Source organism: Carcharodon carcharias, chromosome 8, assembly GCF_017639515.1.
Source record: "Carcharodon carcharias isolate sCarCar2 chromosome 8, sCarCar2.pri, whole genome shotgun sequence".
Lineage (NCBI taxonomy): Eukaryota > Metazoa > Chordata > Chondrichthyes > Lamniformes > Lamnidae > Carcharodon > Carcharodon carcharias.
In genome coordinates, this window is record NC_054474.1 from 40,916,685 (window position 1) to 40,942,019 (window position 25,335).

At 40.1% G+C, this 25,335-nt stretch overlaps 1 protein-coding gene across 1 annotated transcript; it reads left to right on the top strand.

Moving 5' to 3' along the window:
• The first annotated feature begins 2,262 nt into the window (after positions 1-2,262).
• LOC121280785 (ubiquitin-conjugating enzyme E2 A-like) lies at positions 2,263-24,744 on the top strand. The gene is made up of 6 exons (XM_041192982.1): positions 2,263-2,464; positions 6,964-7,044; positions 10,339-10,364; positions 11,864-11,953; positions 15,455-15,543; positions 22,000-24,744. The coding sequence occupies exons 1-6, from the start codon at positions 2,421-2,423 to the stop codon at positions 22,126-22,128; spliced, it is 459 nt and encodes a 152-aa protein (XP_041048916.1). The 5' UTR covers positions 2,263-2,420; the 3' UTR covers positions 22,129-24,744.
• The last annotated feature ends 591 nt before the right edge of the window (positions 24,745-25,335 follow it).

Below are 25,335 nucleotides of genomic sequence, written 5' to 3' on the forward strand. Positions count from 1 at the left end.
GGAGTGTTCCACATACCCCATAAAGAGACAGGCATAGCTGGGGCCCATGCGGGTACCCATAGCCACTCCTTTTATTTGGAGGAAGCGAGAGGAATTGAAGGAGAAATTGTTCAGTGTGAGAACGAGTTCAGCCAGACGGAGGTGAGTAGTGGTGGATGGGGATTGTTTGGGCCTCTGTTCGAGGAAGAAGCTAAGGGCCCTCAGACTATCCTGGTGGGGGATGGAGGTGTAGAGGGATTGGACGTCCATGGTGAAGAGGAAGCGGTTGGGGCCAGGGAACTGGAAATTGTTGATGTGACGTAAGGTGTCAGAGGAATCACAGATGTAGGTGGGAAGGGACTGGACAAGGGAAGAGAGAAGGGAGTCAAGATAACGAGAAATGAGTTCCGTGGAGCAGGAGCAAGCTGACACGATCGGTCTACCAGGACAGTTCTGTTTGTGGATTTTGGGTAGGAGGTAGAAGCGGGCCATCCGAGGTTGGACGACTATCAGGTTGGAAGCTGTGGGAGGGAGATCCCCAGAGGAGATGAGGTCAGTGACAGTCCTGGAAACAGAAAATATCTGTATTCGATTTTAGAGTCGTTCCTTCTACCCACCTATGTAAGAATGAGTCCAATCATTGAAAATCCAGAATTAGTTCAACGTGGTGCTCAGGCACACCCATCTTGCGATGATTCGTGAATTTAAGCTTTTTACCTAATCACTCCTCAGCAGAGCAAAAAAAACATTCGGCTGATGACTAAAACCCAGCGGGTGCAATATTTGCTCTGCTTTCGAACTGACCGGGGGTCAACGTTACACTTATTCAAGAGGCACGTGTTGATCCCACACCCATCGTCCTGCTGTGAATGGTTTTGATCTCGTCTTACTGTTCCCACAGTGTTAATAATAACTTGGCTCTCAGCCGCTCCCATAGCAACTTACGTGGTTACTACAAACAATGGAATTTGGAGTTCCATAACCGAGCACGGAACGCGGATCCGAGCAGAAAGCCAGACACAAACCAGAAAGATCATTCGTTTAAAATTGCCTTCCTCAGGGCTCTGCTTTCTGGACCCCACCTTCAGAGAATGTGGAGGGAAAAGGCTGCTCACTTGTCTCCCCTTCTTGTTCCGCAGGCAGGTTTTCAGGGTTAACACTCTGCAAAGAGACACTCAAGAGAGAATCAGGAGTTAAAATCACTCATTCCTCCTTTTTTTGGAGAGGAGGGGGGGGTTAGAAATGTGCTTGCAAGTTGACTCTAGATGTTTAAATAGACTAAGCCGAATGTTTTTATTTATCAATGGCAGGATAAAATGAGCCACGAATAAGCCGGGCGAACTTTCCTTGTTTTCTAAAATTTGGACAACAAACATTACTTCGATTAAAGGACTGAGGCTGGAGGACCTCTCTTAATTTCTCCCCGCCCCTACCCTCCACCGGGGTCACAGCCCTCTTTAAATACTGAAAAATAATTAAGCAAAGACCTAGCAAGCTCCAGTGATCATCTTTAACAATCTTCACTCCACCCAGAAACAACCACTTGGGTTCCTCAGAATACAGTGCAGGACATCCTGCCTCCAATTTCTACCTACGACTGAAGTTCTGTTCAGCGACACCTTTGACCAACTCTCCCCCGAAGCCACACCCACTTCCCTGAGACAACGCCCTTTCTCAGAGCCACGCCCACTTCCCGCCAAGGCCGCCCCGGCCCTCGAGGCCACGCCAGTCCCGAGGTCACGCCTATCCGTTGCCAAGTGACGTCCCGATGTTCTCGGAAATCTCGATTGCGTCAGAGGCTGGGTGACGGCTTCATCTTTGATAAGTGGGGGGCAAGTTTCTGTTTTCGCCCATGTAACTGATCAAAAGATATTCTACAGAAAATAATTTATTTCCTACCAGAATTACTAAATATATTTTATCAATCTGGTTGAAAATACTACTTCTAAAGACACAGGAACAAGTGATATGCAATGTCTTTAGATAAAGGGAACCCCCTCAACATGTGAAAATGGGCTAGGCCACAATACCCTTTTCCTGTTCGAATTGTATTTGCGTCAGTGAATGGATGAATTATGATTGGATAAAATGAGACGTAGGTTAGATTTGATTGGTGTACTGATCGTGAACTGTGATTGGTCAAAAGGGTAACGGTAACGGCTAATTGATTGGTTGGTGAAGTTAGTGCGGGGCTGGTGATTGGTTAATGCCGACCGGAATGTCCGGGGTGGTTGCTGTTTACTGAGAGCGGAAAGAAGGGTGGGGTGGGGTGGAGTGGAGTGGAGTGGAGTTGAGTTGGGGGGGGGGGGAACCGGGGACGGGGCTAGGGTTGGGGAAGCGGTATCGGGCCGAAACCGGAACCGAGCGGGCTGCTGTGACTCTGGAAACATTTAAAGCAATAACCGTGTTAGTGACTTTGCCGCGGTTCAACTTTCGACGTGATGTCCACTCCGGCGAGGCGGCGGCTGATGAGGGACTTTAAAAGGTGATCAAAAGGATCGGGCCGCGGATGGGAGTTTGTCAAAGTGTCCGGGGGCCTCGGCTCCGTCTGTCAATCTGTGTCCAGGGTGTGGATGGTGTGTGTGCCGGAACTGCCATGTCAGCCTGGCCTCTGGTGTTATTCAGCCTCAGTATGTGCCCTGTCTGGATGTCGATAAAAGTAAATGTGAATCTGTGCTGTTAGAGGTTAGGGCACAGCAGCTGCTGAGAAGGTGCAGAGTGTGTGCATCAGTGGCACTGATGCTGCTGCCTTTTATTGCCTCTGTTATTTTTCTACCTCAGTAGAGGATACCAAACACAAGGTTATGTTCCTACCAGCAATTGAGAGTTTATAATTTCCTTTGTTCCGTGTAATAGCCAATAAAATAGATGTGCTTAATATTGATTTGGCAAGTTATTCCTTTAAACTGGTGATTTAGAAGTATTGTTATTGAGTTTGTGATTGTTATGTTATTAGAGGCAAATATGCCTAACAATTTGCACTGCATTTCTTCTTCCTCCCACCCACCAATTTTCTCTCCTGCTGTTTGAATGGCTCCACAGATACCAGCAGCTCTCTGTTGCATTGTCCAGATTACCATCCCTCAAGAGTGAGGGCGCACAATATGTGCAGGCACAATTCTGTCTTGCACTTTGTAGCAGGAATCACTGACAAATGGGTGTTGTGATTTGGGACACTCTGAGATCATTTAAAGGTGATATACAAGTGTAGGTTATTTCTTTAAAACCAAATATGCTTGAACTGCTGACTAAGCTGAGATCAGCACATTTAACATAGCTCATTGAACCAGGGATGTTGCTGGTCAGGTTGGCTCAATGCCACACTGGATAATGTATTCACCAATTAATCAAGTACAATATTGACGTGATTCTTAACTTTATTAACTCAAGTTGCTAGTAACACTACTGCCAAATGCATAGCTATCAGTACCTCACTCTCTAGTGTTATTTAGTTCAGCCACATTTGAAAATAAAACATTTGAATTGCTGAATGGTTTCACAGTTCAAGTGGACATAGTGCAAGTATCTCTAATTAACATTATGTTTTTAGTTGGTCCTATAGAATTTAGAGCTTGGTGTGCTATTTGTAAAAATATTTTGATTTTTTTTAAGAAAAATCTCTGGTTGGATATGTAGTTTTGTTTATTTTTTTTTGTATGGTACACTGTTCCTGTGAACTGATGTAACTAGAATATCTGTATTTAAGTTACTCTTCCTATGCAGAAGTTACAAGGTGAAACTCGACCAAGTTAATGACAGTTGATGGTAAGGCAAGAATGTATTGAAACTTGTTACTTTCAGCTTTGGGAAGTTTACTATAGTTTTTTTAAAACTTTGATTCACTTAGTTAATTTCATATCCTCCGTTCACATCCAAGTTCTTCAAAATCAGTCAATTATGTTTGAAGTGTAGTCACTGATTTTGACAGTTTTTTTTTCTTTTCAGCAAGTGTCTGACATGCAGCACCCAATCAAGTTACTAAGAGATCTGCACTCTTGTAATATTTATGTTTGGTCAATGTAAAGAGCAACAGCATCTATCTTCTCCAGTCTAGAGATATTAGAGCTCAGGCTTAGGTCCCCTCCCCATGTGGAGTATTAGCATTTAAAACAATGGAGCTTACCAGCACCTTGCTGCTTCACCAGTCAGTGGTGTTTGCATTGAATGGTTACCTAAGCAAGTGTAAAGTATCTTGGCTGCAGGTTTCATTACTGAATGAGATTGTCTGCTCAATCGTTAGTAGCATGATAGAGTACCACTAACCTCCCTGCACCAGGAATTTGATTACTCAGCCTACTACAGAGGATTAACCTGGCTCCTTGCTTACATCACTGCTCTTTTTATCTTGGAACCACCTCATTGGCAAAGGCATCTTGTGTAACTTGTTGAAAAAACAATATAATTTACACAATGCTAAAACCCTCTAGATACTCTGCTAAGGGGGGTTGTGGCTGGGGAGAAGTAGGCACCAAGCCTTTGTGGGAGAGTCAGGTGACCAGGATTTTGTAAAGGCTTTTGAAGGCAATGAGAAACAGTATGAAGTGGAGGGACTTCCATCAAGTGGGGGTAAAGTTTGCTAAAGGCTCTGTCACCAGTATTGGAGTAGAGGAGGGGAATATGTAAGGGAGGCCTAGTAACGGACACGAGGGAATGTAAAGTCAGAGGTTGTTATGGAGATTGGGTGATTTGTAGATGAGTGAAAATTTTAAATTGGTGAAACATAGATTTACAGTAGTAGTTTCTCTCTCCACCAAGACATTAAGTTCATAACCTCTGCTATGTGTTCCCTGGGCAATTCAAGCAGCAGTGCTGAAGGACTAGAAGCAAATTATCCTCCCTCTGAACCTCATTGTGTTTATCACAAGGATGATAGAACAGGAAATGTTTCATATTTTCTCTTAACTGAGTGGCACGTACAGAAATTGCACAAATTTTTATCATCTTGTCAGTGCTATATTCTGATGCCCCTGCTAAATCAGATGTTATTCTTGTAAATCTATGTATTTCACAATGTTGTCTGACATTATAAAAATTGTTATCGTCTTCTCTTCAACTTCCTCTCTTCTTCAAGACTTTAACTCTTTCTCTGGGTTATGATGTTTCATCCAGTTAGCCATAATTCATCTGTAATAATGAGTGCCTACAAACTATTAGACAGTATAGGATATTGATAACTAGTGTGAACCTTCTCCGGTCTAATATCCAACCATACACTTCCATCAGGTATTACTGTAGAATTGAGAGTGGGAGCCTTGGCCGATTTTTAATTACATGTTTTCCCCTTTCTTTTCTTTACTTGTTACCCTTTCTCTACCCAATCATCATTTCAACTTGACACTGACTGAGGAATTGAACCTGGGACCTACTAGTCCTTATGGCTCAGCAGTAAAGTATCTTGTATTGAGCCATCAGTGAATCCCGCACATTGAATCATTAGTGGGGCAATTGTTTGTAGATTTAGTTAACAGTTCTTTTATAGGACTGTTGAAAGTGCCATAATCCAGACCAGCTTGTTATGTACAACTCTGTAGGGTGGGGAAGTGTGAGTTCATGCCCAAACAACTGCTTTGGCCTTCTGATTTCTGTTATACAATAGGAAGGTAACCCTATACTTATATATTACCCCAAAGGAGAGGGGTGGTGGGGAAACTGGAGAAAGCAGTCATTACCAATCAGTCCTTGAACACCACTGGCCCATGCAGACCTTTACACACTGTCCATTGGCCATCATGGTCCCCTGCCCCAGGCTGCAGCTTCTGCATGTCCCAGGAAGAGAAGAAATAATTGAAGTAGAAGGGGAGCAAGTATTTTTTGTGTTTGATCTCTCTGTTGCAGAAGACCCTTTTCTGAAGGTCAGGCTAAGGTATGATGCTCGGGCAAAGGCTTATCTGACCTGCAAGTACTAGACAATGTAAATATAGAATCTTGTACAGCAGTTAAACCATGCAGTTTCTGACAAGGGAGCAGTGTAGAGGAAGATTTAACTATCATACATAATTCACAAAACAAATACACTCATTTACAGCACAAAAAAATGGATAATGTTTCATGTACTTTTTGTATCCTGCTCTTTCCACTCTAACACGTTTATTGTGAAACTGGGTGAAAGCAAATAAAAAGGTGACAATTACAGATAGCATAAATTAAGCACGTGATAGCAACTAAGCAAGGCCTTGTTTGGCTTATTTAAAAAGAGGGCACTAGCTCTTAAATTCCGTTTAATCCCATGAGTGATTAAGCTCAGCCTCTATTTATGCTGTCCGTTTTCTAAAAATAACTTGTTTTAGAATCTATTTTGGGACTATTATGAACGTGAAGGATGTTCCAGTAATTTCTGTAAGTCATATGAGTTGGTTTTCATTTCACTCTAGGCTTGTGAAAACTATTGAAAACCATCCTAATCAGTTGTTTAACTGAAGTGGGGAAGATTTATAATCATGTGGCAAGCTAAAATTTTTAGCTTTGGTAGCTCAAAATTGTAGTTAGCTCTGTGACTGACAAAATCTGGGGCAATGTTAGGGGCTTTGAGCAGCATTGGTTGACAGTTGTTATGCCTCAGGAGTTGGCAGGGCATGGCAAGTCTGTAATCTTTAGAGATCTGCTCTTGGAGAGTGAAAATATTGAATGGCACCCACCCAAGTGGTTGCCTTAAGCATAATTTGTTCATGCCTGGCAACAAGTTTTGCTCTACCTTCCCTATTTTGGCACAATCATATTGCGCAGTTTGCATCTAGAAAAAAACAATTATAATCAGAGAATCACATGTGGATGGGTGATTTTGAATCTAATACTTATTCAAGTGGGTGTGACTGATCAAGTTGCATGCATACCTCTCTGGAAGTCTGTATAATGGCTCATACAGTGGAACAAGACCCACTGAGTGGAGTAATTTTCTTTTCATTATTCTGTTTAAGCCTTGTTACAAGTTATCATTAATGAATCACAAGTATTAAGTTTGTTTTGAAATGTACTGTGTCTGACTAGGCTGCAAGAGGATCCTCCGGCTGGTGTTAGTGGTGCACCTTCTGACAATAATATAATGTCCTGGAATGCAGTTATATTTGGGTGAGTAATGGAGTCAGAGTCGATCAAGGTGATATATGTTGCTTTGCTTTTAGTGTTGACTAAGGAACTGGGCTAAACAAAAACTTTGTTTCTCTGGAAAAGATCAAACAGAGCTCAAGCACCCACTTAGTTGACTCTTACCCGCTACCATTGGAAGGCAGGGAGAATGTTTTATTAAATGCTTTGTGGTAAACCTCTGTCTCCGTCAATTCACCCACTGACTTCTTTTTACCTCTTAACATGTGTTCCCTTTGAATTGGAGCTTAGGTGTTTATTGTAGAGTGGGTTGGAGCAAGTAAGCCAACAGCAAAAAGAAAATGATCCTTCATTTTCAAGAGCTTTACATGTATTGTACAGAACTTGCACAAAACAAGGCAATACTTGTAGGTTACATCTATAAATACACAAAGAATAGATAATTATGTACCAAGACACTTCAAGTTCTTAATATATTTTGAGGAAGGGTGGTGCTGTGGGTGAATGTATGGTTATTGCACTGCTTATACCTAGGTTCAAATATAGCCTAGATTAATGCAGTGAGAGCCTGCTGCCTGTACTGAAATGAGTTTAGAACAATCATAGTTGGCTGCTTGGTAGATGCAAGTCCACAGTACACAGCTTCTCATAATTTGCTACCAAGTTCAGCAATCCTACCCACAAGAGTCACACCTCGATGCAATACCCCTAACATTGCCTGTGATTTTTAGTGTGGAACTAGTGGGAAAGCTCATCAGGAGAAGAAGGCAGCCATTTGGCCCAGGTTCTGCCATAAAATCAAACTGATCTGATTGTGGCTTTAACTCCACTTTCCTGCCTGCCCCCCATAGCCCTTAGATTTTTGATTGACAAGGAAGTTATCTCACTGAGCCTTGAATATATATAGTGACCCAGCCTCCACTGCTCTCTGTGGAAGAGAATTCCAAAGACTAACAACCCTCCAAGAAATTTCTCCTCATTTCCATCTTAAATGGGAGACCCCTTTTTTTTAAACAGTGTCCCCTAGTTCAAGAAACCCCCACATGAGGAAACTCTTTTCAGCATCTACTCTGTCAAGCCCCCACAGAACCTTGTGTTTAAATAATTCTCCTAAATTCCAATGAATATAGGCCCAACCTGCTGAAACTTGCCTTGTAAGATAACCCTTCATTGCAGGAATCAGCCAAGTGAACTTCTCAACTGCTTCCAGTGCAAATACATCCCTCCTTAAGTAAGGAGACCAAAACTGTACAAAATACTCTAGGTGTGGTCTCATCAAAGCCCCCTACAACTGTAGTAAGACTTCCAGACATTTTTACTCTATTCTCCTTGCAATAAAAGCCAACGCTCCTTTGTATCATCAGCAAATTTGGCTAAAATACAGTCTGGTCCTTCATCCATCTCATTAACAATAGATTGTAAGTAGTTGAGGCCACAGCACTGATCCCTTTGGTACTCCACTAGTTACAATTTGCCAACCTGAAAGTGACCCGTTTTACCCCCAACTGTTTCCTGTTGGTTAGCCAATCCTCTATCTATGCTAATTTATCACCTCCAACTGCATGAGTTCTTGAGCAATAACCTTTTACGTGGTATCTAATTGAATGTCTTTTGGAAACCCATCTACTGGTTTCTGCCACCTCTCCCACCCCGCCCCATCCACTCTACTTGTTATATCCTCAAAGAATTCTAATTTGTCTTTTACAATCAGGCAGAGTCAGCATGTTTTTGTATTATGTTTCTTCTAAATCTCCTGCTACTACCTCCTTAATAATGAATTGTAGCATTTTGCCAATGACAGATGTTAACTGGCCTATTGTTTCCTGCTTTATGGCTGTCTCCTTTCTTGAGCAGTGGTGTTAAATTTGCACAGATAAAAACAAAAAAACTGCAGATGCTGGAAATCCAAAACAGAATTATCTGGAAAAACTCAGCAGGTCTGGCAACATTGGCGGAGAAGAAAAGAGTTGACGTTTCGAGTCCTCATGACCCTTCAACAGAACAGTTCTATTGAAGGGTCATGAGGACTCGAAACGTCAACTCTTCTCCACCGATGCTACTAGACCTGCTGAGTTTTTTCAGGTAATTCTGTTTTTGTGTTAAATTTGCAGTTTTCCAATCCATTGTGGTCATTTTGAGGCCAAGTCTATTGGCAAGGACTCCCAATATTGCTGTGGATAAGTAGGGTATCCCCTGACAGCAACATGATTTCCGTGTTAACTGTGTATGTGTACTCCAGAAGTTGTTGTCCGATTCCTTCCATTATGATATTGAGCACTGAAAGCCTCACCGTTAGTCTTGTCACAAATTCCAGGCCAATACCTATTCTGTGTTGCATCACTTGATGTATTTATTCACAAATTATGGGAAAGGTGTACTGTGCTTGTTTTAAAATTTGCACAGATCCTGTGATTGTTATATGCAAATTAAAGTAACCAGCTATTGTAAATGTGCTTTGGTTTTTGTTAATTCCAGATAATTAGCAAGTGTAATCAGTTGAAACAAAAATAGAAGGCTATCTTCAAAGCTTGTAGGTAAATTAACTTCAAGGTAGTTAACCATATGGACTGGGAACTGTCCCATGTTCAATCCCTGGGCTGTATTAGGGTACTACAGTTAGACTCATCGTTCTAATTGTACTATGCTGCTCTTGATCACAAGCCTGTGATCCCTGGTGGGGAATGTGCATGTGTGTATTGGATGAGAAAGAATCAGGCATTGCAGTAATAATCACTTGGTTAGATGGTCTGACAACGTTCACTGTTCAGGCTGACACATGACGAATAGGCATTGAGACAAGGTAATATCACTGCCATATAAATGGTTCTGTGCAGCAGCATGACTTAATAGTTTTATAAATGGATGGAGGAAAATGGGCAAAAATAACTGACAACCCTTGGAGAAGGGATGCTCAACTGTTTTCTTTTTATTTGAATAATCTTGGTAAGAATGCAATTGGAGACCCAGAACAGAGGAGGAATATTTGCAAACTTATTCCAGTAAAGTTTTAACTATAATCATTCCTGGTGGACAAGACTTGGAGCCAATTCAGAATAGTCATGGCTGATGTAGCCTCTGTTGTCAAGGTAATCTGTGGATGACTCAGTTGCTCACACACAGCAGCCTTAAAAATTGTGCAAATTAACCATAATTTAAGGACAAAATGTTAATGCACTGATTTTAAAAATGTTATATAAATCTTCCATTGAATTATTATTTTCTACTCCTTTGGAATGTAGGTGGCATGTGCTGTTTTCTAATGTGTTAATATTTCTAATGCTTGTTTTCTTTCACTTTTTGACTTTTTTCTGCTTCTAGACCAGAAGGAACACCTTTTGAAGATGGTAAGTTAGCATTGCGAACAAAATAAACCCACTAAATCCTCTTTGTTAATTAATTTGGAAAAATAGTGGGAAAGCAGAGAGAAAGATTAACTTGCTATGTTCCACATGGCATTCCCTATCAGGTAGCTTGTGCAGCTGAAATTGAGAATTAAATGTATTCATAATTGGCAGCATGGACTGTGTCTTGCTGTATATCATGTTGGTCTGTTTACATGTTGGGTCACTGGACTGATTTTAACATTCTTTAACAAGGTACTTGGCTCCTGATGTTGCATAATAAGTATATTGAAGGACTCTAATACTCTGACACAGCACAATGCATAAGTTCCCAGTGGTCATGCATGAAAAGAATAGTGTGCATATTAATGCTGCTTATTTTTCGTAGACCAGTATTTATTGTGTGTACCTAATTGTTTGGGTGGTAGTGAATCACTTTCTTGACTGTGAGATCTAGATATACCAGAGTGCTGTTAGGGAGGGAGTTCCAGGATTTCGACCCACTAACACTGAAGAAACAATATATTTCTAAACCAAGCCGTTGTGTGTCTTCGAGAGGAACTTGCTGGTGATGGTGTTCTCGTGGGCCTGCTGCCTTTGTTCTTTTAGATAGTAGAGGTCATGGGTTTAGTTGGTGCTTTTGAAGGAGCCTCAAATGGTACACACTGCAATCACTGTATACCACTTGTGGACGGAGTGCATATTTAATGTGATAGTGAGGTGCCATCAAGCCAGCTGCTTTGTCCTGGACAGAGTGGACCCACAGGATGTTTTTGTGGGTGGGGGTGCGGTATTCAGCACTGATAATCCCGTTGAATGTCAAAGAAAGGTGGTTAAACTCTTCTCTTATTGGATTTGTCCATAAAGCTGCATCACACTTTGAGTCACAACACCTTTATGATGAGGCAGAGTGGCAGCAGAGAATGAAAGCAAAGGAAGCAAATTCTGCACTGCAGATTCCACTACCCCATGGGTTGTCCTGCCCCATGTGCCCAAAGACCTGTGGCTCGAGAATTGGCTTGTTCAGTCACATGAAGACCGATGGCCGAAGCTGTGACCCTCAAATTGATGGGCAGCCAAAGATGACAATCTGTACTTGTTGCAGTAATAAATTGCTTCTTGTATAATGTTTTGTAGGGGAGAGTTGGACATCAAGTAAAAAAAGTTTGGAAGGTGGGGTAGAAGAAAGGCGTATTTGAAGAGAGGTCCATATGAATCTTTAGGAATTGATGCTTGAATGGTTATATCACTCTGCCTTATACATAGGATTTTACAACTGCTTTCATATTGCAGAAATGCTTCTTTTGTATTGCTGCAAGGAGGTATAGTTACTCTAAGATTTTGTAGAGTATTGCGAACTCTTAAAGCTTTTTCTTGAGTAAAGCTTCCCAGGAGATTCAATGAGAGATTGGTGATTATAATTCATGACTACTATCTACTTGATAACTTTTTTTTTGCTAATATTATGTGCAATAAAGAACTATTTGATTTTCTGTCTATAGGTACTTTCAAACTGGTTATAGAATTTACAGAAGAATATCCTAATAAACCTCCAACTGTTCGATTTGTGTCAAAAATGTTCCATCCAAATGGTAAATGTTAAAAATTCTTCTACAATATATATTTCAATTTTTTTAAAATTAACAGGTAATTGACTCATCATGAGATATAGTACCATGATAGCTTTCTGGTGTCTTGCCCAGTTGGTCATTCTTCACATGTGAACCTAGATAGTATAAATTAGCTAACTGACTATAGGAATTGTTTATAGCAGATGTGACCCTGCAACTTTGTTCACATTTCCAGAAAGAATCTTTGGACAATAATTAATTAGGAATGGGAACCTTGATGTTATTTCTGTTTCCTGAATCTCACCCATCCCAAATCTGGAGGATACTGAAACCAATTCGCCAAGAGTGCAATTCCTAAACAGCCAGTGAATTGGTGAACGCTTTCACTTTGAATGTTGTTAATCTCACTGTAAAATTCTTGGAAAAAGTACCCATTTGTTGAATGAGGTGTAATTGGATTTTTAACGGTGTACTAAGTTTATAGTTACTATTAAACACTCTGGGCCTGAAAATCTATTTTTTTTATTTGTGGACTGTTGGATTTCCCCATTATGATTAAAAGAAAATCCACATTTTTTAAAATATATTTTGTTAAATGTATGATTCACGAGAATGTTTCCAGGGCTGAGGAACTTCAGTTATGAAGATAGATTGGAGAAGTTGGATCTGTTTTCCTTGGAGAAGGCCAAGAGGTGACTTGATAGAGGTATTCAAAATCATGAGGGACCTGGATAGTGTAGATAGGGAGAAAAAGGATTGAGAATGGGGGGGACAGATTTAAAATAATTGGCAAAAGAAGCAAAAATGATATGTAAAAAAAAAACTTTTCCACACAGCGAGTGGTTAAGGTCTGGAATGCACTACCTGAGAATGTGGTGGAGGCAGGTTCAATAAAAGCTTTCAAAAGGGAATTAGATTATTATCTGTAAACAGAAGAATGTGTAGGGTTACTGGGAGAAGGCAGGAGAATGCCACTAGGTGAATTGCTAATTCAGTGAGCCAATACAAACACGATGATCCAAGTGGCTCCCTTCTGCACTGTAACAATTCTGTACATCTTTGTTTATAATATTTTAGCTTCTATCTTAATCCAATCATCATTTACTTTGTTATCTGAAGGTTTAAATTTAAAAAGTGAAGCGATTCAGTGCTTTAACTTCCTAGTTTGCTGTCTGTAAGAATACTTGAATAGGATTGGCTGCTTACCTTGCTTGCTGATGCTGCTGGACATCTTAAGATCCCCTTGACTTGGTGTCAGATTTAAACTGCTGTGAGGAGAGGGGAAATCCGTGCCACAGAGATTGCTAGATTTTTATGGGCAGCTTTCTTTAAAGTCAGTGGTGGATGCGAACTATTGCTTAACCGCTGACTGCAAAATCCAGGTTTCAGGTTCTGGCTAAATCTTTCTTAATGGGACCCTCTACAGAGAGAGCTGTCAGCCTTCCTCTGGGAACCCCAGATGCAATAAATGTGAAGTTTCTTTTTCTGACTGTGGTTTGTCAAGTATGATTCTAAGTTAAATATCAATTTATAAAACCTGTATGGCCCATTCTGCTGCTATGTGATATATTGTGAGGAAGAAAGCAACAGTGCAGTTTTTGAATATCACCCTTAATGGTCTGGTTCATAGAAAATTTGGAAAGAAGAGTCAGTGGCAATTTTCAAAACCCTAAACATACTAAATACTAAACCTAAGTAAACACTGGTCTCTTAGACGCAGAGACAGGAGTAATTATCATGGGCAATGAGGAAATAGCAGAGACTTGACCAAACATTTTGTGTCTGTCTTCACAGTAGAAGACACAAGTTACATACCAGAAATGGAGGGTACCCACAGTCTAAGACTAAGAGTGAGGAACTTAAGGTAATTAAGATTAGCAGAGAAAAAGCATTGGAGAAACTTAAGAGACTAAAAGCTGACAAATCCCCAGGGCCTGATGGCAAACTTCTAGGGTTCTAAAAGAAGTAGCTGCAAAGATAGTGCACTGGTTATGATTTTCTAAAATTCTGTAGATTCTGGAATGGTCTGAGTGGGTTGGAAGCTAGAAAATGTAACTCCATTATTCAAGAAAGGAGGGAGAGAGAAAATGGGACTAAGGTCAGTTAGCCTGATGTCGGTTGTCGCGAAAATGCTGGAATCCATTGTTTTAAAAGTCTTAATAATACACTTGGAAAATCATAGTACGATCAGTCAACATGGTTTTACGAAAGGGAAATATTTTTTGACAAAATCATTACATTTTTTGAGGGTGTAACCAGTAGGGTTGATAAAGGGGAGTCAGGCAATGTAATATACTTGGATTTCCAAATGACATTCAATAAGGTGCAATTCAAAAGGTTAATATGCAAGATAAGGGCTCACAGAGTTGGCATGGATGGAGGATTGGCAGACAGGAAGCAAGGAGTAGGGATAAAAAGGGCATTTTCAAGTGATGGGCTGTAAGAATCAGTGGCACCTCAGCTATTTACAATCTATATTAATGACTTAAACAAAGGGGCAGAAAGTAATGTATCCAAGTTTGCTGATGTTACAAAGCTAGGTGTGAATTTAAGCTGTGAGGAGGACGCAGAGGCTACAAAGAGATATAGACAAGTTAAGTGAGTGAGCAAAAAAGTAACATGGAATAGAATGTGGGGAAGTGTGAATAGAAAAGTAGAATATTTTTAAAAGATGTGAAATTTGTAAATATTGATGTTCAGAGAGACTTGCCTATACCTGCACAAGGAACATGAAACTAGCATGCAGATACAGCAAGCAATTAGGAAGATAAATGTTACAGTGGCCTTTATTGCAAGAGGATTGGAATGCAAGAATAAGGAAGTCTTGCATTAGGCTTTGGTGAGACCACAAGTGGAGTACTGTGCTCAATTCTGATCTGTATATGTAAGGAAGGAGGTACACTGTACATTCACTAGCTTGCTTCCTGCAAGGAATGGGTAGTCCAATGACTGGCTGAGTCATTTGGGCCAAAACTCTTTGGAAATTAGAAGAATGAGAGGTGATCTCATTGAAACGTAGAAGATTCTGAAGGAGCTTGGCAGGATAGAGACTGAGAGGTTGTTTCCCCTGTTTGTACCCACTTGTTCTAGTTTCCCTAGTCTCAGGATAAAGAGTTGATCATTTAGGACTGTGATGAAAAATTGCATCACTGAGGATTTTGATTCTATGGAATTGTCTACCTGTTGTGGATGCTCTATCGTAGAGTATACTCAAGGTTGAGAAAAATAGTTTTTCGTGTCTCAAGGATATGGGGAGTGGCAGAAAAGTGGAGCTGACACAGATTAGCCATGGTTGTATTGAATTAGAGGAGCAGGCTCAAGGGGATCTATGATCTATTCCTGCACCATTATATTCTTACCTTTTTTATTAATATTGTTATAGTTGCTGTCTGGCTAATAACCAACATTTTATTCGTACAATATATTCCAAAACCAAAGCAATAAGCCAGCTGCAGTTGTCATATGGTGACATTTTTTTTTACTGTCAGAAACAAAATTTCCTGCAGTGTTTTCTGTTTTCAGTTTATGCAGATGGCAGCATATGTTTAGACATTTTGCAGAATCGCTGGAGCCCAACCTATGATGTTTCATCAATTTTAACGTCTATTCAGGTAATTTTTCTCTCATTAAATATTATCTGATCTATCTAAGCAATCTACTAAACAGTGTTCCTGAAGTCACTTACTGTCGTTTTCATGGTTAATTTGGTTCTCTCTTGCCATCCGCAAATTTATATTTTTGTCCCCATAGGCAATCCATATCAAGTGCTTTTATTTACATTTATCTTTCTATGTAGAGCAGTGATCCCAACACTGACCTTTTTGAAACACCACTGTTTATTTTTCTCCTGTCCAAAAGATGTCCATTAACTAATTTGTTTTCTATCCTTTTAAACCAACTTGCTATCCACAGAGCTATACACACTTTAATACTGTCAGCTTTCATTTTATTAACAAGTCTCCAGGGCAGCCTTTTGACAATCCACATGCATAATATTTGTTGTATTCTCTTCATCAATTACTACATTATCCCCTGCCAAAGACCACAATGTAAGACATGATTTATAAAACTATGTTGGAAGTTTTAAGAGGGAGAATGTCTTTCTGAGTGAATATTTATTTCTATATGTTAAGATGTTAATCTTCTAGAAGCTTATCCACTGCTGACGTTAGGGTGACTAGTCTATAGTTACCTGATTATCCTTTTCTCCCTCTTGAACAGAGGTGTTAAATTGGCAGCCCCCAATCCAATCTCAATATCCAAGGATGAGAGAATTTTACAGTCTCTGCTCTGAGCCCCTTAACATCCTGGAACTATGTGCCATCAGAGCCAATGCCTTTTCCACTTTTGAATCCCACCTACTTTTATCAGTACTACTTCCTTGCCTATAGTTATACTATCTAGTTGCTCCATCTTATCCTCTTGTATCCTTTCACTCCACTGTTGTTTTCCTTTCATAAAAACAGAGCCAAGGTACTCATTGGTACTCATTTATTCTCCATTTTCTTTCTTGTCTCTTAATTGGCCGTAGTCTTTAACTACTTTTGTCACAATCCTTTCAGTTTTTATTTGCTATCTTTGTTCATATCCATCTATTCATTTTTACTTCTATTTTTATACTGTTTGATTTTTCTTTTCTGTTGGCCCTAGATTTGTCATATGTCCAAGTCTCATTTCAATTTTAAATACTCATCTCCAAAATTCCAACTTTTGCTGCAGCCTTGCTTCTAACTAAGGAAAATTAATTTTGTATGTTATTCCTCGGTTTGAAAGTTTCCTATTGCCAATATCCCTATCTCCTCTATCACCATCCTTGGGTAAGGATGCCAGTCAACAGGACAGACTGACCACCAAAAGTGGTGGCACAGTAGTATGGAGTCAGGAGGGAGTGGCCATGGCAATCCTCACATTGAGCCTGGACCCCATGAAATCTCTTGGCATCAGGTCAAACAAGCGTAAGAAAACATTCTGCGGTTACCACCTACCTCTTCCTTCAACTGATGAATCTTTGCTCCTTCATGTTGAACAGTACTTGGAAGAAGCAAGGGAAGGGAATGTACTCTAGGTGGGGGACTTCAATGTTCATCATCAAGAGTGGCTCAGAAGCACCAGCACTTACCAAACTGGCTGAGTCCTCAAGAACAATCAGCCAAACTGGGCCTGCAGCAGATATTAAGAGAACCAACACAAAGCAAAAGCCTATTTGGCGTCATCCTCACCAATCAAACTGTTGCAAATGCATTTACCCTTGACAGTGACCGCCACACAGTCCTTGTGGAGATGAAGTCCTGCCTTCACATGGAGGAAAATCTCCATTGTGTTATGTGACACTATCACTGTGTTAAGTGGGATTTGTTCAGAATAAAATCTAACTCAAAACTGGGTATCCATTAGGACGGTGGGCCATCAGCAGCAGCAGAATTGTATTATATCAAAATCTCTAGACTCATGATACAGCATATCCATCACTCTACCGTTACCATCAAGCCTGGAGACTAACCCTGGTTCAATGAGGAGTCCGGGAGAGCATGCCAGGAGCAGTGCCAGGCATATTAAAAATGAGGTGGGCAACCTGGTGAAGCTACAACACAGACTACATGCATGCTAAACAGCAGAAACAACAAGATATAATCAGAGCGAATTGGGTCCCATAACTAGCAGATCAAATCGAAGTTCTGCCACATTCTGTTATGAAGGTGGTGGGCAATTAAAATATTAACAGGAGGAGGAAACTCCACAAACAATCCCATCCTCGATGGCAGAGCCCAGCATGGCTCCAGAGCTCAATACAGCCAAATATGGACAAAAAAGCTGGACAAAGATGAGATTAGAGTGACCTGCCTTGAAATCAAAAAAACATTTGGAAGTGTGGCATCAAAGAGCCCTAGTAAAATTAAAGTCAATGACAATATGATGGAAACTCTCCACTGGCTAGAACCATATCTGGGACAGAGGAAGATGGTTGTGATTATTGGAGGTCAGTCATCTCAGCCCAGGACGTTGCTGCAGGAATTTCTTGGGATAGTGTCTAGCCCCAACCATCTTCAACTGTTTCATTATTGACCTTCACTCCATCATAAGGTCAGAAGTGGGGCTGTTCTTTCCCCATATCCCTGCAATTTTTCTCCTAAGTATTTATCTCATTTCATTTTGAAGGCTACAATCAAATCTGTATCCAACACCCTATCAGGCAGTTTATTCCAGATCCTAATCATTCCTTAGTGGAAAAAAATGTGTTTTTGTCATGCTGCTTCTGTTCTTCTGTCAATCACCTTAAATCTGTATCCTTGGGAACAGTTTCTCTTTATCTATCCAAACACTTGTTGATTTTAAACACTGCTATCAATTCTCCACTTAACCTTTTCTGCTTTTAAGGAGAAGAACACCAGCTTCTACAGTCTAATGTAACTGTAATCCCTCATCCCTGGATAGTTGAATGATTAAGTGTTTGTACCTCTACAGATTTTTAAAATATAAGATATAGTACTGTATGCTACTATTATATCAGCGCCTGGCATGACTTCTTAACTCATGTTTTATGCAATCATAATTGGATTCACTAGTCATTAGCAGTGAAATATATACTTGGCAGATGCAGCAATAATCTTGACTAAGATGGGCCAATTGTGTATTATAGTATTTGAAGTTTCTATTAATTAATTTGTCTTTGATCCAGCACATTTTGCATTAAGTATGGAAAGGGCCTGATTAGTCAGTTACTTATAGTCAGGTGATTGGAGTTTGAACATTTCTGTGGCTCCACCTTTCACTGACTGGTGCTCAATGCGAATGCACAGCTGCTTGTATTTGGACTGCCTGTGTGTTATGGTAAAAACAGTTTTTGTCTGGTTGGCTTGCGCGCCTGGAATACATTTTGCCAGGCCTTTTTAATGGATATTTGTTTCTGACGGGAAGGCATATCGGAAATATCGCTGAAGTACCATCGTATTTGTTGAAAAATTGTGGTTTTCATAGTATCCTAAGATGTGATCCCGGCTGGTAAGGCTATCATTGCCAGCACATATTTGTTTAAGTTGATTCCCTGTTATGTCTGATGAACTCAGAAGTGCCAATTGTTATATGACAATTCCATGTCACAACCTAGATGCTGTGTTCATATAACTTAGAATGACTAATCTTTTTATTGCAACTGCAACAAAAATAATTTTCCCAACTTCTAAATACCAGTTAGTTGAGCTCAATTACTTCATTTCAGTTCATACCCAAAAGCAAATGAACCCAATGTTTCATGTTTGGTGTTCAGTACCACTCATAACTCCTCAGGTACTGAAGTAGTCTGTGTCCACATGCAGAAAGACCTGGGGCAAGATCTTCTGGTTGGCAAGCGGGGGCGGGGCCTGCTCGCCAACGCGTAAAATGACGTGGGATGACATCGAGTGAAACTCCCGACGTCACCCTGCTTCATTTCCGTTTTCAGGTCGGCAGGGCGTGGCTGGGTCAGTTACGCACCTGCTGACCTGTCAACGGCCTATTGAGGCCATTGAAAAACTAATTAAGGTCATTAATGGATCTGCCCATCCAACCTTAAGGTTGGCGGGCAGGCCAGGAGCCCTGGCGGGCTTCGGAGAAAGCATGAAACCTCATCCATGGGCAGGATGAGGTTTCAAGAGAGTATTTAAATTTTTATTAAAGGTTTCAATAAAAGTTATGGACATGTGACACTGTCACATAAGTTGGGACATGTCAGGGAAATTTTTTTAACATTTGTATTACAAATTTTAAATCTAAGCCAATCTCCCTGAGGCAGCACTAAACCTCAGGAAGATCTATATGGCGTGAAAGAGTGCACTCCTGGCTGAGGGAATCCCCTCCTCCCGCACAGGGAGCACATAGCGCTTCCGAACGTAAAATGGCAACGTGTTCCTGATCGGGGGCGCCAATTGGAGGTGTATCTGCCCACTCCTGCACTTCTCCCACCCCCCACCCCCCTTATCAATTTTTCCCCTGGTCAACATTTAGACTGAGGTTGATAAGTGGCCAGTAAGATTTGCACCGCACAAGTGCCAGGCAATGACCATTCCAACAAGAGAGAATCTAACTATCTGCCCTTGACATTCAATGGTATTGCCATCACTGAATTCCCCCACCATCAACATTCTGGGATCACCATTGACCAGGAGCTTAACTGAAATAGAACAGAGACTGTGAATTCTGTTGCCAGTAACTCCCCTTCTGACTCCCCAAAGCCTGTCCACCATCTACAAGGTACAAGTCAGGAATGCGATGGAAAACTCCACTTAGCTGGATGAGTGCCATTCTAACAACACTCAAGAAGCTTGGCACCATCCAGGACAAAGCAGCTTGCTTCATCAGCCTCCCGTTGACCACCATAAATATTCACTATCTCCACCACCAAAGCACAAAGGCAGCAGTGTGTACCATCTATAAGATGCACTGCAGCAACTCACCAAGGCTCCTTAGGCAGCATCTTCCAAACCCACAACCTCTATCACCTAGAAGGATAAGGACAGCAGGTGCATGGGAACACCTGCAAGTTCTCCTCCAATCCACAAAACATCCTTACTTGGAACTTTATTGCCATTCCTTCACTGTCTCTGGGTCAAAATCCTGGAACTCCCTAACAGCATTGTGGGTGTACTTACTCCACATAGACAGCAGTGGTTCAAGAAGGGGGCTCACCACCACCACCACCTTGATGGCAATTAGGGATGGACAATAGACACTGCCATTGCCAGCAACATCCACATACCATGAACAAATAAAAATAATGAAAATGTTTTGCTATTTTGCGCACACACTGGCTCCAGCATTTCCTACATTGCAGAAGTGTTAATTGATTGTGAAGCACTTTCACATCCTGAGATTGTCAAAGTCATTTTATAAATTCAAGTTCTTTTGCTAAGTCACTGGAATTGTGCATTTGATAATTAGTTTTGGTGTGTGGAATCCAATACCCATTAGGAACCTAGCTAAGATTGTCCCAAACTATTTTCCTTGACAGATAAATGTTCTTTTCCTTAAAACACTCAGCAGTAAAGGATGAATTTTGATCTATTGTGCTTCTGTTCTAATCACATGACTTTTTTTAAAAAAAAATTCAAGAACAAAATTGAGACTGATGATCTAAACAAACTTAGCAAATGAAGAAATGGAAAAACTTGAATACAATCTAGCTGGTTAGCAGGAAGGGATCTCACATTCAGCTGGACTGGTTTGATTTAATTTTTTTGCCCTGCTCCATTTTTTTTCCCCCTATTTCACCAGTTTTAAATGAAAACAGTTTTTGGCAGGCTCAGCCTAGCTCCTCATGCATGAAACTACCCAGGGTCCAACTCTCAATTCAAACTCACTACTAGGATGGTGCAGTAGAGTGTGCTTTTCAGAGTTTGGGGTTAAGGTAGGTTGTGAAAGCAAATCTGTTGAAACTTCACTCTTTTAGTTTGTGTTACATTTCACCGGAGGCTTTCAGGCTCTCAGATTTTGCAACTGATGACAGAAGAGCAGTTTTGATTCTAATCTTAGCTGTTTTTTAAGAAAATATACAGTCATTCCTTATTTTGTCATATTTCATTAAGATAAAGGGAGCTATCGTAATCCCAGTTAGCATATCCTACTTGACTAATTTGAATATTTCTATTTGCAGTATAATTCCATCAAAGTAAATAGAAATTATTCTTTAGCCATCACTGACATTCTCCATCTTTTGGTAAAAATTACTTCTCTCCCTAATTTATGTGCCAACATAATGGGCCTGTGTCGAAGATTGTCGATAAGACATTCTAATCTGAACTCAGCCAGAGTCGATACTAAATGCACAGTGAACGTGAGAGGAGAAATCACCTGTGATCTTGTTATGGATTTTGTAGCAACTGGTCCCAAATTCTTATTAGCAAAGCTCTGGAAGAAAATCAGATGCCCACTGATTTAGCTGTAGATTGACATAGCACACATAATTGTTCAGAGTGGGAGGAAGCTTTCTTTTTAATTAAGCTTTATTTACTATATTAGAAAAGCTTAAAGAAAATCAGAATGAGTGATATGGGGTGAAATGCCCAACTCTAACACTGTTTGCTCTTCTTGTCTAGTCCCTACTTGATGAACCAAACCCAAATAGTCCAGCAAATAGCCAGGCTGCACAGCTTTACCAAGAAAACAAACGGGAATATGAGAAGAGGGTATCAGCTATTGTAGAGCAGAGCTGGAGTGACTGCTAACCTACAGCAACAACAATCCTCTGTCAACTGCCCAATGCATTATTTTACCTGAGTAAATGCAAACAAAGTGTCATAAGACTGGCAGAAGAGTCTGCATACGTTCTTTGCCGACATTCTTAAAGAATTTTAACCCTTTATCATTTGTGCTGTTAAAGGGTTCTTTTGTGTTGCATGATGTGAATTTGTAAGCAGTATTTGATAAACTCGTACACTATGGTCTCTCTCCTTGTTTCGGCTTCATCACTGACCCATCTTGACATTAACCAGTGTATTAGCACCTTGCTGATGTGAGTGAGAGTGAAGTGTTGAATTGCTAACAGCAAAATCTGATTGGAATTGAGGCAAATCTTGGTTTTGAGATCCATTAAATTTCTAGTTCAATGATATATACTGGTGTCCTGATCACCAGTTGTAATACCTGAAGTACATTTGAAGAGGAGGGCAATTACAATGTAATTTGCTTAGCAACAGCGACCAACCTTTTTGTGACGTTGGTTTAATGGAGAGTTGCTTTTTACAGCATGTCTCACTCTAGATTGGTAGTAAGCTGGCTTTTTCTTTTCATACACTTTTGCAATACAACTGTGCTGAACTAGATCTCAATGGGAGGATACTTTTCCACATTATCTTGCATTTTATTTTGAGGGTGGTCGGAGGGGATGCCTTTATTTTATCACATGGGACAACTGTACCATCTGTCAAATTTGATTGGCACTATGTGACTGGAAGCAGCTGTGTTTACAGCCAGCACTTTGTCATGTAGATAAATAAGAGAAAGCTTGAATGTATAAACCAGGCAAAGGGCAGGTGCTTCTATCATATGGGTGCGCACACAACTGTAATAATTTGTCGCTTTGTGCCTGCTGTGGATGACTAATGCCTACCTGCACTTTGATATATCTCTCATTTGTAAAGGCTCTGCACAGCTAAATTCATGAATGCACCAAGGAAAATTGGAAGACTGCATATATTTGATATGCATGTCAGCTTCCAAGCATCAATTACTTCATTTGGGGAAGATTTTCAAATCGTTTATCACACCAGACAATCTGTTCCAGCCAAAAAAATTCTCTCCCTTTCAAATTATTCACTTTTTCCATCGAGAGATTCATTTCTGGAAGATCCCACAGGTACTGTCAAAGCAAGTAAGTGTCCATTTTTTCATGTAAGTTGGGATGAGCAGTGAGTATAAAAGCTTCACAGCCAAATCTGATCTCATCCGATGCCCATTTAAGTGAGGTTTTTAATTTAAATACCTTATTTTTTAAATCAATTGGTAACGGGCATCCTATACTCCAGAGAGCAAAAATCAAATCTTTTTGAAAGGAACAATAATCCTTATTTTCTGTAATGTTGTAAATGTTCAGTATCCTCTTGAAATCTTCATTTTCTGATTTGCTACTGTAAATGGGGGACAACTTTGGTGCTCTTACCTGTGCTAAACAAAAGATTATGCTTTGTGCTTGGGGATATTCTGTATAAAGCTAAGAGTTTCATTTGAAGATGCTACCTTCTTTCAGATCTGCAAAACTATTTAGACCAAAAAGAAACTCTCAAATATTTCTAAATTTGAATGGAAAATTTCTTGTATAGAGTATATACAGCTTCCCCCACCCCACCCCCCATATTGGGATAGTGCAACCAATTAGCTTGTAACCATCTTCATGAATGCCTGTTGTGCCATGTTAGTACAGAATTTTTCCCTGCAATAATGGTGGGTGGTTTTCCTGATAGGCAGCCAAACTTCAAGGAAAGTCAGCTACACTTTCTCACCCAGGAGATTAAGAGCATCTATTCTTTATTGGTAAATGCTTGGCAGGAAGCACCCACAATTTTGTTTATTTTCCAGGAGGGAACAGTTTCAGGCCTTACCACGACTAAGGGTCACCATGGTGAGGTTGGTAGTTCAGGTGAGGATCAATCCCTTTGAGGAGCTTTGGTTTAGTGATGCATGTGTGTGAAAATAATTTAATTTCTTTCTTTTGCTGTAATTAACTTTACTGTAATTGCCCATTGTGTTTCTATTGGAATGTTGTAATGTTTTACAAATGGTTAGATTTTCTGCTGTGGTTTGTGAAAATTAATTATCTGTTAATGCTGTACAAAGGATTTCTTTTATTCCTTGTTTTGTAAAGATGTATTTTTTTTTCTTTTAAAACTTAGCTCCCTTTAAGGTGCATCAACCATTTTTGTATCCTATTCTACAGTGCTTTTTATAAGGAAGTCAGTGACGGAAATGTATTTATGATTCTGTTCAAGTAATTCAAAAGTAGTAACTGGTTGCCATCTATTTTGCTGAAGAAAAATATATGATTAATTCACTTAATGTAACAGTGTTTTATACAAAAAGTGATTAATGATATCAACTATGTGATGTTTGCCAAGGTAGTGTTTTTTTTTTGGCCTTGTTTTTACTCTTATCTCCCTCTTTGGGACTTGGAAAACAATTGAGCATTTGATGGGCTTGTGTTCCATTTTTGTAAGGTAACACAGACGAGAACGTTTGTAGCCCTCTGGGCTCTGCAGTTTCATGATGCTTGTATGTTGTACAATATGTATTGATGCAAACACTTTTTTTTTCAGATTTTTTTAAATAAAAGCTTTACTTTGAGAATATAAGTGCTTTTGAAAATACATAGTAAGGAACTTTATATTGCCTTGTAATTGCTGTTCACTGTCAACGAATGCAAAAATGTATTTACAGGATAATTCCAACTGCGGAAGGCAATTTTGCTGTCTTGATTCATCCACCTAAAGAGATCCTAACATCAACCTGGTGTTGTAACCAATTGTTTCTTAAATGATCCCTGGGTTTATTGTTCAGCTACTCCTATCTGGCTTTTTATTCTACACATTGATCACCCTGTGGAAAGAAAGATTTCCTGGCACCAATCCTAAAAGTATCCTTCTGTTGTCTGAACATGTCTCCAAGGTCTACTCTTGCAGTTTGAAGTAATATTCCGGGTTAAACTTTTTCTGTACTTAACCATCTTTTATCCTTCTGAGATCACCTGCCGATTGCCTTGTTTCCAGGTTGAAAAGCTCAATTTCTCCAGGCTTTTCTCCTAACAACGGGAGTAACTTTATGATTCTTTCCAATTGAATGCCTCTCTCATTTCTTGGTGACCAGAAGACCATCTAATAATCAAGGTATAGTCTGACCACAACGTGAAGTTGATCATTACCTCCACTGATTTGCATTTCCCT

Excerpts from the sequence above, each read along its gene's own strand:
- LOC121280785 (XM_041192982.1), top strand. The coding sequence starts at position 2,421 with ATGTCCACTCCGGCGAGGCGGCGGCTGATGAGGGACTTTAAAAG. Across the intron at positions 2,465-6,963 it reads CTGATGAGGGACTTTAAAAG|GCTGCAAGAGGATCCTCCGG; the intron begins GTGATCAAAAGG and ends GTGTCTGACTAG. Across the intron at positions 10,365-11,863 it reads AGGAACACCTTTTGAAGATG|GTACTTTCAAACTGGTTATA; the intron begins GTAAGTTAGCAT and ends TTCTGTCTATAG.